The sequence below is a fragment of the Pecten maximus genome, chromosome 16 (genome assembly GCF_902652985.1).
Source record: "Pecten maximus chromosome 16, xPecMax1.1, whole genome shotgun sequence".
Taxonomy (NCBI): Eukaryota; Metazoa; Mollusca; class Bivalvia; order Pectinida; family Pectinidae; genus Pecten; species Pecten maximus.
The window spans coordinates 11781133-11795395 of record NC_047030.1 but is presented as its reverse complement, the minus strand read 5'-3'; the positions used below and the strand labels follow the sequence as shown (position 1 = coordinate 11795395).

The window sequence follows — 14263 nt, the reverse complement described above, 5'->3', positions numbered from 1 at the left end:
ACGCAGGTGCTTCAAGATTGAAAAGAAGGGAAGTAACTCATTGCAGTACTAATCGGCAACAACAGTTGATACTAACAAATCCAGTTAGTAAAAGTGTTTTTCGGCCTCATATTCGATGTAGATCTTGTTATGTCAATTCGGTTTAAAATCAATTCGTTTTAAAATATACCACAGTTTTTTTTCACCTGAAGATAGGCCTAAAGTGTGTTTCGTGGATTGATAATTCTCATTTAAAATTGCTTACCATACTGACAGTAGATGACACTTCAATCCCATAAATTACACCAGACTAGTTAATACTTACGTGTCTGTTACTATAATATACTAGTATCTACCCATCTTCGTTAGCCAAGGCTTCGTGGAGTGTAACATAATCAGAAACCTTGGCTATCAAGATAAATATACTGAAATTTCTATTTTTGTCTACGGTTAGTAAACTAGACTATAGTAAACCATATAACTACTTGACTTTTAACATTATTAGAAACAAAATAACTTGCAATGCCTATAAGACATATGTATAAAGCCAACAACTGAAATATACTGAAAACGTTACAGAACATAGTGAAATGATCCAAAGAATCCTAGAAACGTTTTCAAAATTACACATGGCCTAGTTGCACTAAGTTAGAAAAAGATCCATTCTTACCCCTCCCCCAGAAACCATAAATGTCTTTCCTCATTCGACCACAAACTATTATGCATTGTCCTTCTTTCCCCGATCCGTTCATCAATGGAGAAATCTGCCACCACGTGTCGTACAGAGTCCTGACTATGAAAGGCCGTTCATGTCAAAAACGAGATACATTTAACGCGTTAAGCTTTAACGCGTAAAACACATTTAACGCGTTAAACATAACATTTAACGCGTTAAAACTAGCTTTAACGCGTAAAGACTTAACGCGTTAAGCTTTAACGCGTTAAAGCTTAACGCGTTAAATGTTTTCATGGAATTTTAACGCGTTAAATTTGTTACTTAGCTAGCATTTAACGTGATAAACAGCTTCATTCGTTTAACGCGTTAAAAGTCGTAGCTTTTGTTTTAACGCGTTAAAATGACTAAAATAACAGACCAATCGAATTCCCTGTATCTACTAGATATCTATGCATTTAAAGGACTAACAGTATGGCTGCCAGAGCCAGTTTTCTGGAGAGAATTGACTCTACCGTCAGCTATTGCTATCGTAATTATTGTTGTTATCTTTTAAATAATTTACTACTGTTTACTTTTATATTTAAATTCTAATCGTGTGTTTATATTTGCCAGATGTAGGAATATTTACTGTCATCAATGTTGCCATGGCAGCCGACCATATAGACGAACTATCGACAAATGGCCTACTTGTAGTAGGCTGATGGATGTTGGAGTGATAAATACAGTCTCTACATCTCGTTTTCTGTACACTGCATTTATAACATGGTATATTGTGAGATGTTCTGTATTATCTCATCAATGTTCAAAGATGACAAAACTACCATATCCCAGAACAAAATGCCACCTTCGTGTCGGTGAGTGCATACACAACTCGGAACGTCAGTAAACAATGTGACGTCATCAGAATGTACCAGTTACAGTAATGTACAACAATGTATCTTACAGACCTTCATGAATACACAAATGACCAAAAGAATGAAGCACAGTGAAAGAGGAAAAAGAAATTGTTGATTCATTGCACAAATTGATTATTTTGATACGGTCTCTGTTTAAATCGGTTTTCAGAGATATCAACGTTCTTTTTGACGTGTTGATATTCTGTCAACGCGTACTGTAATATTCTGTCATTAAACTGTTTCCCTGAAGAACTTTCATCCGAATGCTGATGCAAGGGTGCAACTGATTGGTTAATCTGATAAAGTTTAACGCGTAAAAATGATTATGAACGTGATAAAACTGTCTTTAACGCGTTAAATGAGAACTACATTTAACGCGTTAAATGTTTACATTTAACGCGTTAAGCTTTAACGCGTTAAAGCTTAACGCGTTAAAACTAGTTTTAACTAACGCGTTAAATGTTATGTTTAACGCGTTAAATGTGTTTAACGCGTTAAAGCTTAACGCGTTAAATGTATCTCGTTTTTGACATGAACGGCCTTTCATACCTGACACAACTTAAGCTATTGACATTTTTATCTTATTAGCCTATAAAAACTGAAAAATAAAAGTTCAAACTTAAACTATGATGACGTAGTCCTCGACTCTTCACCTCTATTTAATCTTCTACACATAGAAGGACATAGACTATTGTTAAAGCAGACTAGATTTATATCAGCTCAGTATAGATTCATATCTATATATGTATATGCGATCTAGAAACAATATAATTAATACCCTATTTATAAATACGAGACGCGGAATAAGCTTCTAGGGTGGTCAAGTAGTGCAATGCTAAAGCTTAAACATTGGCCTTTTACCTAGGCGGCCTTGGTTCGATTCCCCGACCGGACAAAGGTATGGTGATCTGCACGCCCGACCACGTGATTTTTCCTCAGGTTCCCCGGTTTCTATTTCCAGCAGAGTCAAAAATTGGGGATGATGTAAAGTTGATATAACTAATTTCACAATTGTTGTAATAAAAAAAAGAGGTAAAGTTTTCATTTCTTATTCTGAATATGGTGACAGGTTAGGGCCATATATAGCAATTTCGCAATCTCGCTCTGCGATATCGATCTAAAGAAATACATGTACTCGTATTTATGTGTATTAAAGATCTAGACATCTCACTGAACACGATTAGCTAGCAGATTGTTTTAATAATTTACTGACCTTTAATTATAGGAACATCCACATGTATACGAAGTTTTGTAATATTACAATCTATATATACTTTGATTACAAAAGTTTCAAATGAATGGTTCCTTGGAATTGAACCTGGTAACAATCACAATCATTACTATCAAGTTTAAATAGTCATAATTTCCAGAAGAAAATAGAAGGAAAAGATAGTACATTTGTAAACTATTAATCAATTAAATATGCTTATCATTTCATTTTGTTATAGAATATCTAATATTTTTAGCGAACACGTACGATATAGTTTAATTATTATTCAGTTGGGGAAAGTTTGACAATGAGAAATGTGTTGTCTGAAAATGCATTGCAATCAGCTTTATTCTTATTATTTCGTCTTCTTCTTTTTTGTGCGGGAAGAAATTTGGCAAACTAATATTATTGTGTAGCATTGTATTATTAGGCTAGCTGAAAATATAAGTTCGAGTCAGGCGGGACAAGACAGGTGCTTAAAGGGAAGCAACTCTTACTGTCCAAGGCCGACTACTATGGCAAGCCAGAGATATAGGCCTATACGTCTCTGGGCAAGCCAAAGTGGAAAAGTCATTATTTATGGATATCCATAAATCGATTTATGGATATCCATAATTATTTATGGATATCTAGAAATAATTCTTATTATCCATAAATCAATTTTAAATATCCATAAATGAATTAGAAGATCTATGGATATCCATAATTAAGTGAGTCGAATTATGGATATCCATAAATCATTTATGGATATTCAAAAATGAATTATGGATATTTGAAATGAATTATGGATATCCATAAATAGTGACTTTTTTCCCACTGTGGCTTGCCATACTAACAGTTAGGCTTGTTACGCCACAGGGCCGAGGTATCCATAATTTGAAGAAAAAAAACATCGCCGGTTGCGGTAAGAAAAGATTGCTGTATGCAGCCGTTTCGTGACACATGCTGTCGATAAAAAAGACGATGGGAACAATGAAATAATGGAATTCCGATGTTGAAGTGCATGTTGTAATTTCTAAAAATAGACACTCATGTTGGAATACACCGTAAACGTCAGAGCACAATTTGCACCAATCGAAATACGCGTTACATCGCTTGTTCGGTCCTTAGGGCACATGGATACGAAAGTGTGTATTACCAACGGAGCATCAAAACAATCAATATGGCGCACTGTCTATTGTTAGCTGGCTAGGTAGGTTGTGAGCAAAAAAGGAAGCGATTTACATACCATATACTTAATAGATCAATGTGATCGCATGTCTATATTGGAGTGGAAATTCTTATAGAACGTCTGCAAGGTGCGCTAAATGCAAGTTAGTACACGCTTCCCAAGTGGTTATCCAAGGTTTGCGTTTGACAGTTCCGAACTCGTTCGGTCACGTTGCTTGTCAGAAGGTTGTTGGCTTCGGTACTTACGTACCTTGGTGGAATATCAACAGAAAACCACGACGGCGTCATCAAAGAATGGATTTTAATACATCAATTCCGTGAAAATGGTAAAAGTGTAGGCATATTTCCACTCATTTTACTTACCTGAGATTTTTTTTTGTGGTTGAATTTACCGTTACATCTGTGGTGTTTGGTGCACGGATTAGCTAACGGTATAATGTTGTGACAGCCGAACAGGGTGGCAAAACAATGTTGCATTTTTATTGTTAGCTAATTAATTTCAGTGTCTTGCGTTTGACACATATCTATAATTAATTGGATTAGTGAAAATGAATTAGGCCTTGTTTGCACAAGACAGATTTACAAGATGAGTACCACTTTGATCGAACTTCCTTCTACCACTCCAAAACAACATGGAGGTAAGAAGGGGGCACCAGGATTAATCACTCTGTCTGAGAATCAGGTAATCCCAGTGTCGAACATCGCGCTCACACCCCGAGCACCACAGCTTAATGGAGCAGCAAAGAGGGGTGCATCTGGCCCTATTGTAACATCTAGTGACGAGGAAAGTGATGGATCTAGCAGTCCACGGTCTAACTATTCCAACAACCTCTCGTACCAACAACCAAAACATCAGTCATCATCATCATCATCATCATCACAACAGCATCAGCATCATCAACCATCATCACAACCGTCGCAATCACAACAGAGGGCATGTGAAGCATACGAACATGATCATGACTATGAAAATGTTGCCTCCCCTAGTGGAAGTAGCACAGCTAGTGGACCTGTTTATGTGAGGCCACCAGGTTTCAAACATCATGCACAAGAGATTAAAAAAACAAAAAAGAAAAAGACAGCTTTACTTGAATATAGGTCATCAGGCTTGAAAAAGCGAGCTCCAACGCCGCCGAAAGTCCGTCCAAGGAGAGGTAATTTATTGTCAATTTTTTAAATTTTATTTTGCCATTTAACACTCATTTAATACATGGATGTCAACAAGATTATTCCAATAGTTTATTTTTTATTATGGTGCCAAAATTCTATATATTTCATTGCTCAGCAATAAGCCCTCCCACTGCTTGGAGTCAAAAATTATGAGTTGTCTCCACAGACTTATCAAAGTATAAATACGGTCATGAACTATCAAAAGATTGCACTGCATTAAGGTGCTGGGAGCAAGATCTGGGGATTTTTACCCACAGTTGAACGCAATATGTAAAAATATTTTCGGCAAAACTCCCAAACTCTTTCATAGGTCTCCAGGGCCAAAATTATCTCTAAGTGCCTAGCATATAAAAGTTTGGAACAAAAGTTTGCGGAGGGCTTATTTGTGAACCTCGTTTAGTTTAATATTCTAAAATTGATGATTCTGCAAAAATAAGGAAGGGGCTTATTTGTGGATGAATACGGCACTCTTATACAAAGTCTTACAGTCATCTAACCAATAATGGAACGATTGTGAGTAATAGTATTATACACCACTTATTCCTCACAAAGATTTCTCATTTATTTCTTAATTATCATAAAGATAATGGTGGCATTAAAAAGTTACATGGAGTCCATATCTTCCTTCTCAGACAAGTTATACTACATGTCATTGTATTATCTAATCTGTACTTGATATCGGGAACATTTCATTTTCTGAGCTGACATCATATTTTTATACCTTTTCATGAGCATATTAACATTGATTCTCATTTCACACAGTCGTGAAGATTGGCATTCGATGCATAATCATGCAAAACACAAATAAACTGTCATAATATGATAAAAAAGACGGGGAATTATGTCACAGACTTAGCTTTAAAGTTGGCTGTAGGATACAGGGCTCTATAAATTAATGAGAAAACAGAAAATTCCCAAAGGCATTGTCTGGTTCAATGATGCATTGATTTGAATAAAATGGATGATTTTTTACCCTGTGGTACTAACCTGGATTGTAGCATATGGAATCTATCATGTATATAACAGATCTATGAAATACTCATTCATCATATTGTAAGAGATGTAAATTTATAGTTTCAACATAGTTTACAATCAGTATCACTCGTTATACAGTATGAAATCATTAGGGATAGGACCATTAGTGAATTATTCATCTTGTTGACAGTATATAAATTGTCCTTCATCCCCTGAGCAACTCTGTTGTTGTTGAGTCAGGTATCCCCAGGTGTTATCAGGATATTGATTGGTTGATAGGACATTGGTTTAAATCATATTGCTGGGTAACTGCAATTTTATTATTAGAATGTGTCAATTTCAATTTATAGTCAATTCTATATGTACATGCTTGCTGCCTTCCATTTCCCATATAAGCCAACAGGAATATATCGGGTTATTTTGACTGAAGGTAACTTAAATTGGTCAGAGTGACTGTATACAGCTGGAGATCTGTGTTCGAATCCAAGTCCTGCCCCATAGTATTGCCATTGCCTCTTTTCATGTAACTTTTTCAGGTGTTTTATTCATAACTGAAAACTTTGTTGATAAAGTAGAAGACTCTTACCCTGCTGGAACACCTGGTCTTCTTTTCAAGGATCAAAGAGGATTTGTCCTCATTTTATCAAGTTTAAGTTTGAGTTAGAATTAAGGTTTCAGTTACATGTAAATATTCTCTTGGTTTTTTCTTGACTGTCATTATTTACAAGTTTTTAATGTTTAAATGATTGGGTGTTTGTGATATTCAGCAATGTTTGTTTTTTTCTAAATCTTATCTTAGATAAATTGTATTATAGGTATAATGTCTATACGAAAAGTCTCTGTGCTTTATTGATTTGAGGATAAGACGGCTTATCTAACCAGCCAATCAGTCAATATACTTCTTTGACATTCAATACAAAGTTGGCCAAGCAGACTTGAAATTACATTCCTGTTTTCCTAAGCAGAATACCTTGCATTCTTTCATGAAGTAATTTTAGTTAAATAATTATATATAAGTATGTTTGATGTTTAAGGAAAAGATTCAAGCAGGTGATCATGATATACCTATTGCCAAGTAACATTATTGTCATGTGATATATATTGCCAAGTCACATTATTGTCATGTGATATACATGTATCACCATTTTTCTTTGTTGCCAAAAAGGCCCTGTTCCAAATTTTATTTATTTCATATATAGGCCAATTCCCAAAGTTTGCAGTTTACACCTGAAAACTTCCTTCCCTGGAATTAACCAATTATTTTCCCAAAATGAGGCAAGAATGCCCTAATACTAACTAGTGAAAAAGGCAGGTATATAATGGCTATTTTGTTTTATTGTTTTATGGCCCACTGACATTGGAGTCATTTAGATCCAAATAACTTTGATAGACAGAATTGATTCACAAATATACTATGTCCATATAAGAAAGTATTATCTGAATCAATTTCTGTGAATGTTTTGTAGTTGATAATTCTCCGCTTGTAGCATCCAGTCAATGTTACATCAGGGTTTTATAAGTGCTCTTGGAAAGTCCTCTAACTGATACAGGCGATGATGTCACCATGTTCATTGGTTCTGGTTGGAGCTGTTGCCAGGCAACTTTATCTGTACCAGGAAGCAAAAACAGCACATAACACAAGTGTGGAGGTGTCAAGTGTGAACGCTGGAAGGCATATGTGTAGATATGATATCTTGTGTTGTCATTATTATGTAGTAGTTGGAGACAAAACATCTCTGACTAAAGAAATAGATAAGACAATTGGTAACAGTTCCAACACAGTGCCTAAAATTTTACTAGCAATCTAACACTATGTACTGTCCCACTATAAACCAAGCTGTGTACTGTCCCACTATAAACCAGGCTGTGTACTGTCCCACTATAAACCAGGCTGTGTACTGTCCCACTATAAACCAGGCTGTGTACTGTCCCACTATAAACCAGGCTGTGTACTGTCCCACTATAAACCAGGCTGTGTCCTGTCCCACTATAAACCAGGCTGTGTCCTGTCCCACTATAAACCAGACTGTGTACTGTCCCACTATAAACCAGGCTGTGTACTGTCCCACTATAAACCAGGCTGTGTACTGTCCCACTATAAACCAGACTGTACTGTCCCACTATAAACCAGACTGTGTACTGTCCCACTATAAACCAGGCTGTGTACTGTCCCACTATAAACCAGACTGTGTACTGTCCCACTATAAACCAGGCTGTGTACTGTCCCACTATAAACCGGGCTGTGTACTGTCCCACTATAAACCGGGCTGTGTACTGTCCCACTATAAACCAGACTGTGTACTGTCCCACTATAAACCAGGCTGTGTACTGTCCCACTATAAACCAGACTGTGTACTGTCCCACTATAAACCAGGCTATGTACTGTCCCACTATAACCCAGACTGTGTACTGTCCCACTATAAACCAGGCTGTGTACTGTCCCACTATAAACCAGGGTGTGTACTGTCCCACTATAAACCAGACTGTGTACTGTCCCACTATAAACCTGAGGCTGTGTACTGTCCCACTATAAACCAGGCTGTGTACTGTGCCACTATAAACCAGGCTATGTACTGTCCCACTATAAACCAGACTGTACTGTCCCACTATAAACCAGGCTGTGTACTGTCCCACTATAAACCAGGCTGTGTACTGTCCCACTATAAACCAGAATGTATACTGTCCCACTATAAACCAGACTGTGTACTGTCCCACTATAAACCAGGATGTGTACTGTCCCACTATAAACCAGGCTGTGTACTGTCCCACTATAAACCAGGCTGTGTACTGTCCCACTATAAACCAGGCTGTGAACTGTCCCACTATAAACCAGGCTATGTACTGTCCCACTATAAACCAGGCTGTGTACTGTCCCACTATAAACCAGACTGTGTACTGTCCCACTATAAACCAGGCTGTGTACTGTCCCACTATAAACCAGGCTGTGTACTGTCCCACTATAAACCAGGCTATGTACTGTCCCACTATAAACCAGGCTGTGTACTGTCCCACTATAAACCAGGCTGTGTACTGTCCCACTATAAACCAGGCTGTGTACTGTCCGACTATAAACCAGGCTGTGTACTGTCCCACTATAAACCAGGATGTGTACTGTCCCACTATAAACCAGGCTGTATCCTATCCCACTATAAACCAGACTGTGTACTGTCCCACTATAAACCAGACTGTATACTGTCCCACTATAAACCAGGGTGTGTACTGTCCACTATAAACCAGGCTATGTACTGTCCCACTATAAACCAGGCTATGTACTGTCTCACTATAAACCAGACTGTGTACTGTCCCACTATAAACCAGGCTATGTACTGTCCCACTATAAACCAGGCTATGTACTGTCCCACTATAAACCAGACTGTGTACTGTCCCACTGTAAACCAGGCTGTGTACTGTCCCACTATAAACCAGGCTGTGTACTGTCCCACTATAAACCAGGCTGTGTACTGTCCCACTGTAAACCAGGCTGTGTACTGTCCCACTGTAAACCAGGCTGTGTACTGTCCCACTATAAACCAGGCTGTGTACTGTCCCACTATAAACCAGGCTGTGTACTGTCCCACTATAAACCAGGCTATGTACTGTCCCACTATAAACCAGGCTGTGTACTGTCCCACTATAAACCAGGCTGTGTACTGTCCCACTATAAACCAGACTGTGTACTGTCCCACTATAAACCGGACTGTGTACTGTCCCACTATAAACCAGGCTGTGTACTGTCCCACTATAAACCAGACTGTGTACTGTCCCACTATAAACCAGACTGTATACTGTCCCACTATAAACCTGGCTGTGTACTGTCCACTATAAACCAGGCTGTGTACTGTCCCACTATAAACCAGACTGTGTACTGTCCCACTATAAACCAGGTTGTGTCCTGTCCCACTATAAACCAGGCTGTGTACTGTCCCACTATAAACCAGGTTGTGTACTGTCCCACTATAAACCAGGCTGTGTACTGTCCCACTATACACCAGGATGTGTACTGTCCCACTATAAACCAGGCTGTGTACTGTCCCACTATAAACAAGGCTGTGTACCATCCTCCCCTGTTGACGCCTGTCTTTTACATTATTGCATGATTGTGGCACCAGAATGAGAATAATCCTGACAGTTTTTTTCATGTATTCACACAAATACATGTCCTATTTAGATTAGATCAAATGACAATACAATATCATAAATCCATGCATCATTTAATTCTCTGTCAGTTCCAGTAAAAGCTGATCATTGGCACACCTGATGACTGACGTTTCTACCTGTAGTGGTACCGGAGTGTAGCAACATTAGATCAATAAACACAGATCTACACTCTAGTATGCTGCTCATTGCCGTATCACCTGCTCAGGGCTATTGTATTCATAAAGACCTTGGAGATTATTTTTAGAACAAAGCAGCTCTGTTATCCCTGAGAACATTCATAGTTTACTGGCTCATTGGGCAATTTTTGTTTTTATTTCAAATAATTCTTCGATTTTACTGAAATGAACAATTTCTTACAATGGTGTTATTAGTGGATGTGAAGTTCATAATAATTCTTGCTACATTAGACAATTTGAAATGCTTTCTGATAAAGTAGAGTGCCACATATTGGAACTAGGTTATTAAAACATTTGCCACATCCCAGAAATAAGAAGTTTTCCTGTGAAATCCTGAAATCCTGTATTATCCTGGTCACGGCACCAGATGTAACAGGAAAAGCAAATAATGAGTCTCCACCGAGAATCAAACTTCACACCGCCTAAATGACCCTTGACTTGACAGTCAGCCGCTCTACCTATCACACTAAAGATAAATCCCCACTAGTGTAAAGCTAGAAAGCAACTTCATCACAGTATAATGACTCTGTACACAATATACCTGTGACACGTATATCCAAATTACCTGGTTCAGATGGTGTCTTAGATGACCATAGCTGTTGATAGGGATCTCAATACTAAACCAAACCAAACCTGGTTCAGAGAGGAGGTATATTAAAAGTTCACTTTAAAAATTAATGAACTATTTCATAAATAAGGTACATGACTTATTGTACATATTAAAGCTAACATACAAGTACCTGTATATATATGAATATAATCTGTGGTAAAAATGTACCATTAACTAGATGTCTTCAGATAATGAGATATTTAAGGTTGCTTTCGATAATTATTTTTATTTCTCTGTTGTACATATTACCATAGTTATCCAATAAGCACACCTGTCCCTATATAAGTGTATCTCCACCTGCTTTTGTTTAGGGTGTATGTCATCAATATTTATTTCCCCTAAAATACAGGTACAGGTATATATATGGGTAAAGCATGATTGTTCTCAGACATATTTTCAACCTATTGTGAAATATACATGTACAATAAGTAGTACAGTGATATAGACATATTCAGCGAGTACAAACTGTAGTATAATTACACATCTGCTTTGGAAATATTTTTGGCCATGACTTCAAACAAACACATGTATTCTAGTATTCATGATCGATTAAGTGGACAGATTGAAGGATAGCCTTTGTATGTAGGAATATAGGTCAATACCAATCAATACCAATATGGCTGAACATTGGCTGTAAATTCCTGTGGTTAAATTATTACTACAAGGTCTCATGTATTAACACACAAACAATTAAGTACACATGCCTATGTCTATGTGAGCCCCTTCTTATTTTGCTCTAGTTATCCTTTTTGATCATTTTTCTGTTTTATTCCCTCACCTGGTTCATTGTGAGATTATTACGTAGACACCCATTGTAAGATGCCCATTGTCATTCAGATAGACAACACCCATTGTAAGATGCCCATTGTCATTCAGATAGACAACACCCATTGTAAGATGCCCATTGTCATTCAGATAGACAACACCCATTGTAAGATGCCCATTGTCATTCAGATAGACAACACCCATTGTAAGATGCCCATTGTCATTCAGATAGACAACACCCATTGTAAGATGCCCATTGTCATTCAGATAGACAACACCCATTGTAAGATGCCCATTGTCATTCAGATAGACAACACCCATTGTAAGATGCCCATTGTCATTCAGATAGACAACACCCATTGTAAGATGCCCATTGTCATTCAGATAGACAACACCCATTGTAAGATGCCCATTGTCATTCAGATAGACAACACCCATTGTAAGATGCCCATTGTCCTTCAGCAATATTTTCTTTAAAAAAACTTACTCTCAAGAACTATTGAATGGATTTCGATTTAGATGAAAATAAGGTCACACCCAGGGGGTCAAAGGTTAACAAAGACTAAAAGGGGCATGGAGCTACATAAACCTTTTTTTTTAACCTTGCTTGTATCAAATTTCATACATTATGATGTAGGTAACTTAATGTTTCATGAAAGGTTATGGTTATTGACCCTAGGTATTAGATTATTAATGTCAGTATGGGGGAGTGAAACCACAGAATAATATTCTTGTTTGCTGAATGGAGTGTGTATTAGTGATCTCTATATGCTAATATTTGTTCACTTGACGAATACTACTTGGTCGTCAAAGCTGAAAATGTCTATAGAACAAAGGTGTCGGTACAACCATGATACATTACATGTTGTTTTAGGTCTATTCCTCTACTAAGGCTTCTCATGCTGTCAATGTAGCTTTTGTAAATCATTTTAATTCAGTTTAATTTGAAGTGTACATTTAAAAGAACTCTGAAAGTCCATTATGATAGCTGTTAAAATGAAATGTTTAATGTTGCCAGTGTATGGTATACACAAGAGAGACTTACAGGTAATAACTAAATGTTTGTCACCTGTATAAAGGTGCTTGTTAATTGGTGGTGTACTTAGGGTGAACATTATAGAAGACATCTAAATATAGGTCACCTGTATAATGGTACTTGTTAATTAGTGGTGTACTTAGGTGAACATTACAGAAGATATCTGAATACAGGTGTTTATAAAACAGGTGACATTTGCATAGGTATATGTTAAAAAGTTGTCATTGCTTATAGGTGGTAGTTATACCTATGGTTACTTTATACTGGTGGCCATTATAGACAAGTGGCTGCTATACAGAGGTGGTAGTTATCATGAGACTGGTGACCACTATAGACAAGTGGCTGCTATACAGAGGTGATAGTTATCATGAGACTGGTGGCCATTATAGACAAGTGGCTGCTATACAGAGGTGGTAGTTATCATGAGACTGGTGGCCACTATAGACAACTGGCTGCTATACAGAGGTGGTAGTTATCATGAGACTGGTGGCCACTATAGAGAACTGGCTGCTATACAGAGGTGGTAGTTATCATGAGACTGGTGGCCATTATAGACAACTGGCTGCTATACAGAGGTGATAGTTATCATGAGACTGGTGGCCATTAAAGACAAGTGGCTGCTATACAGATGTGGTAGTTATCATGAGACTGGTGGCTACTATAGACAAGTGGCTGCTATACAGAGGTGGTAGTTATCATGAGACTGGTGGCTACTATAGAGAACTGGCTGCTATACAGAGGTGGCAGTTATCATGAGACTGGTGACCACTATAGACAAGTGGCTGTTATACAGAGGTGGTAGTTATCATACGATTGGTGGCCACTATAGACAAGTGGCTGCTATACAGAGGTGGTAGTTATCATGAGACTGGTGGCCACTATAGACAAGTGGCTGCTATACAGAGGTGGTAGTTATCATGAGATTGGTGGCCACTATAGACAAGACAAGTGGCTGCTATACAGAGGTGGTAGTTATCACTGGCTGCTATACAGAGGTGGTAGTTATCATGAGACTGGTGGCCACTATATACAAGTGGCTGCTATACAGAGGTGGTAGTTATCATGAGACTGGTGGCCACTATATACAAGTGGCTGCTATACAGAGGTGGTAGTTATCATGAGATTGGTGATCACTATAGACAAGTGGCTGCTATACAGAGGTGGTAGTTATCATGAGACTGGTGGCCAATATAGAGAACTGGCTGCTATACAGAGGTGGAAGTTATCATGAGACTGGTGACCACTATAGACAAGTGGCTGTTATACAGAGGTGGTAGTTATCATGAGACTGGTGGCCACTATAGAGAACTGGCTGCTATACAGAGGTGGTAGTTATCATGAGACTGGTGGCCACTATAGACAAGTGGCTGCTATACAGAGGTGGTAGTTATCATGAGACTGGTGGCTACTATAGAGAGCTGGCTGCTATACAGAGGTGGCAG

At 37.9% G+C, this 14263-nt stretch overlaps 1 protein-coding gene across 1 annotated transcript in view; it reads left to right on the top strand.

The window, feature by feature from the left end:
- The first annotated feature begins 3887 nt into the window (after positions 1–3887).
- The window catches only part of LOC117344483, a 31601-nt gene continuing 21225 nt past the window's right edge, over positions 3888–14263 (top strand). Inside the window, exon 1 of the mRNA XM_033907237.1 lies at positions 3888–5085. Within this exon, the coding sequence (XP_033763128.1) occupies positions 4518–5085 (568 nt within the window). The 5' untranslated portion in view covers positions 3888–4517. The remainder of the gene's footprint in view (positions 5086–14263) is intronic.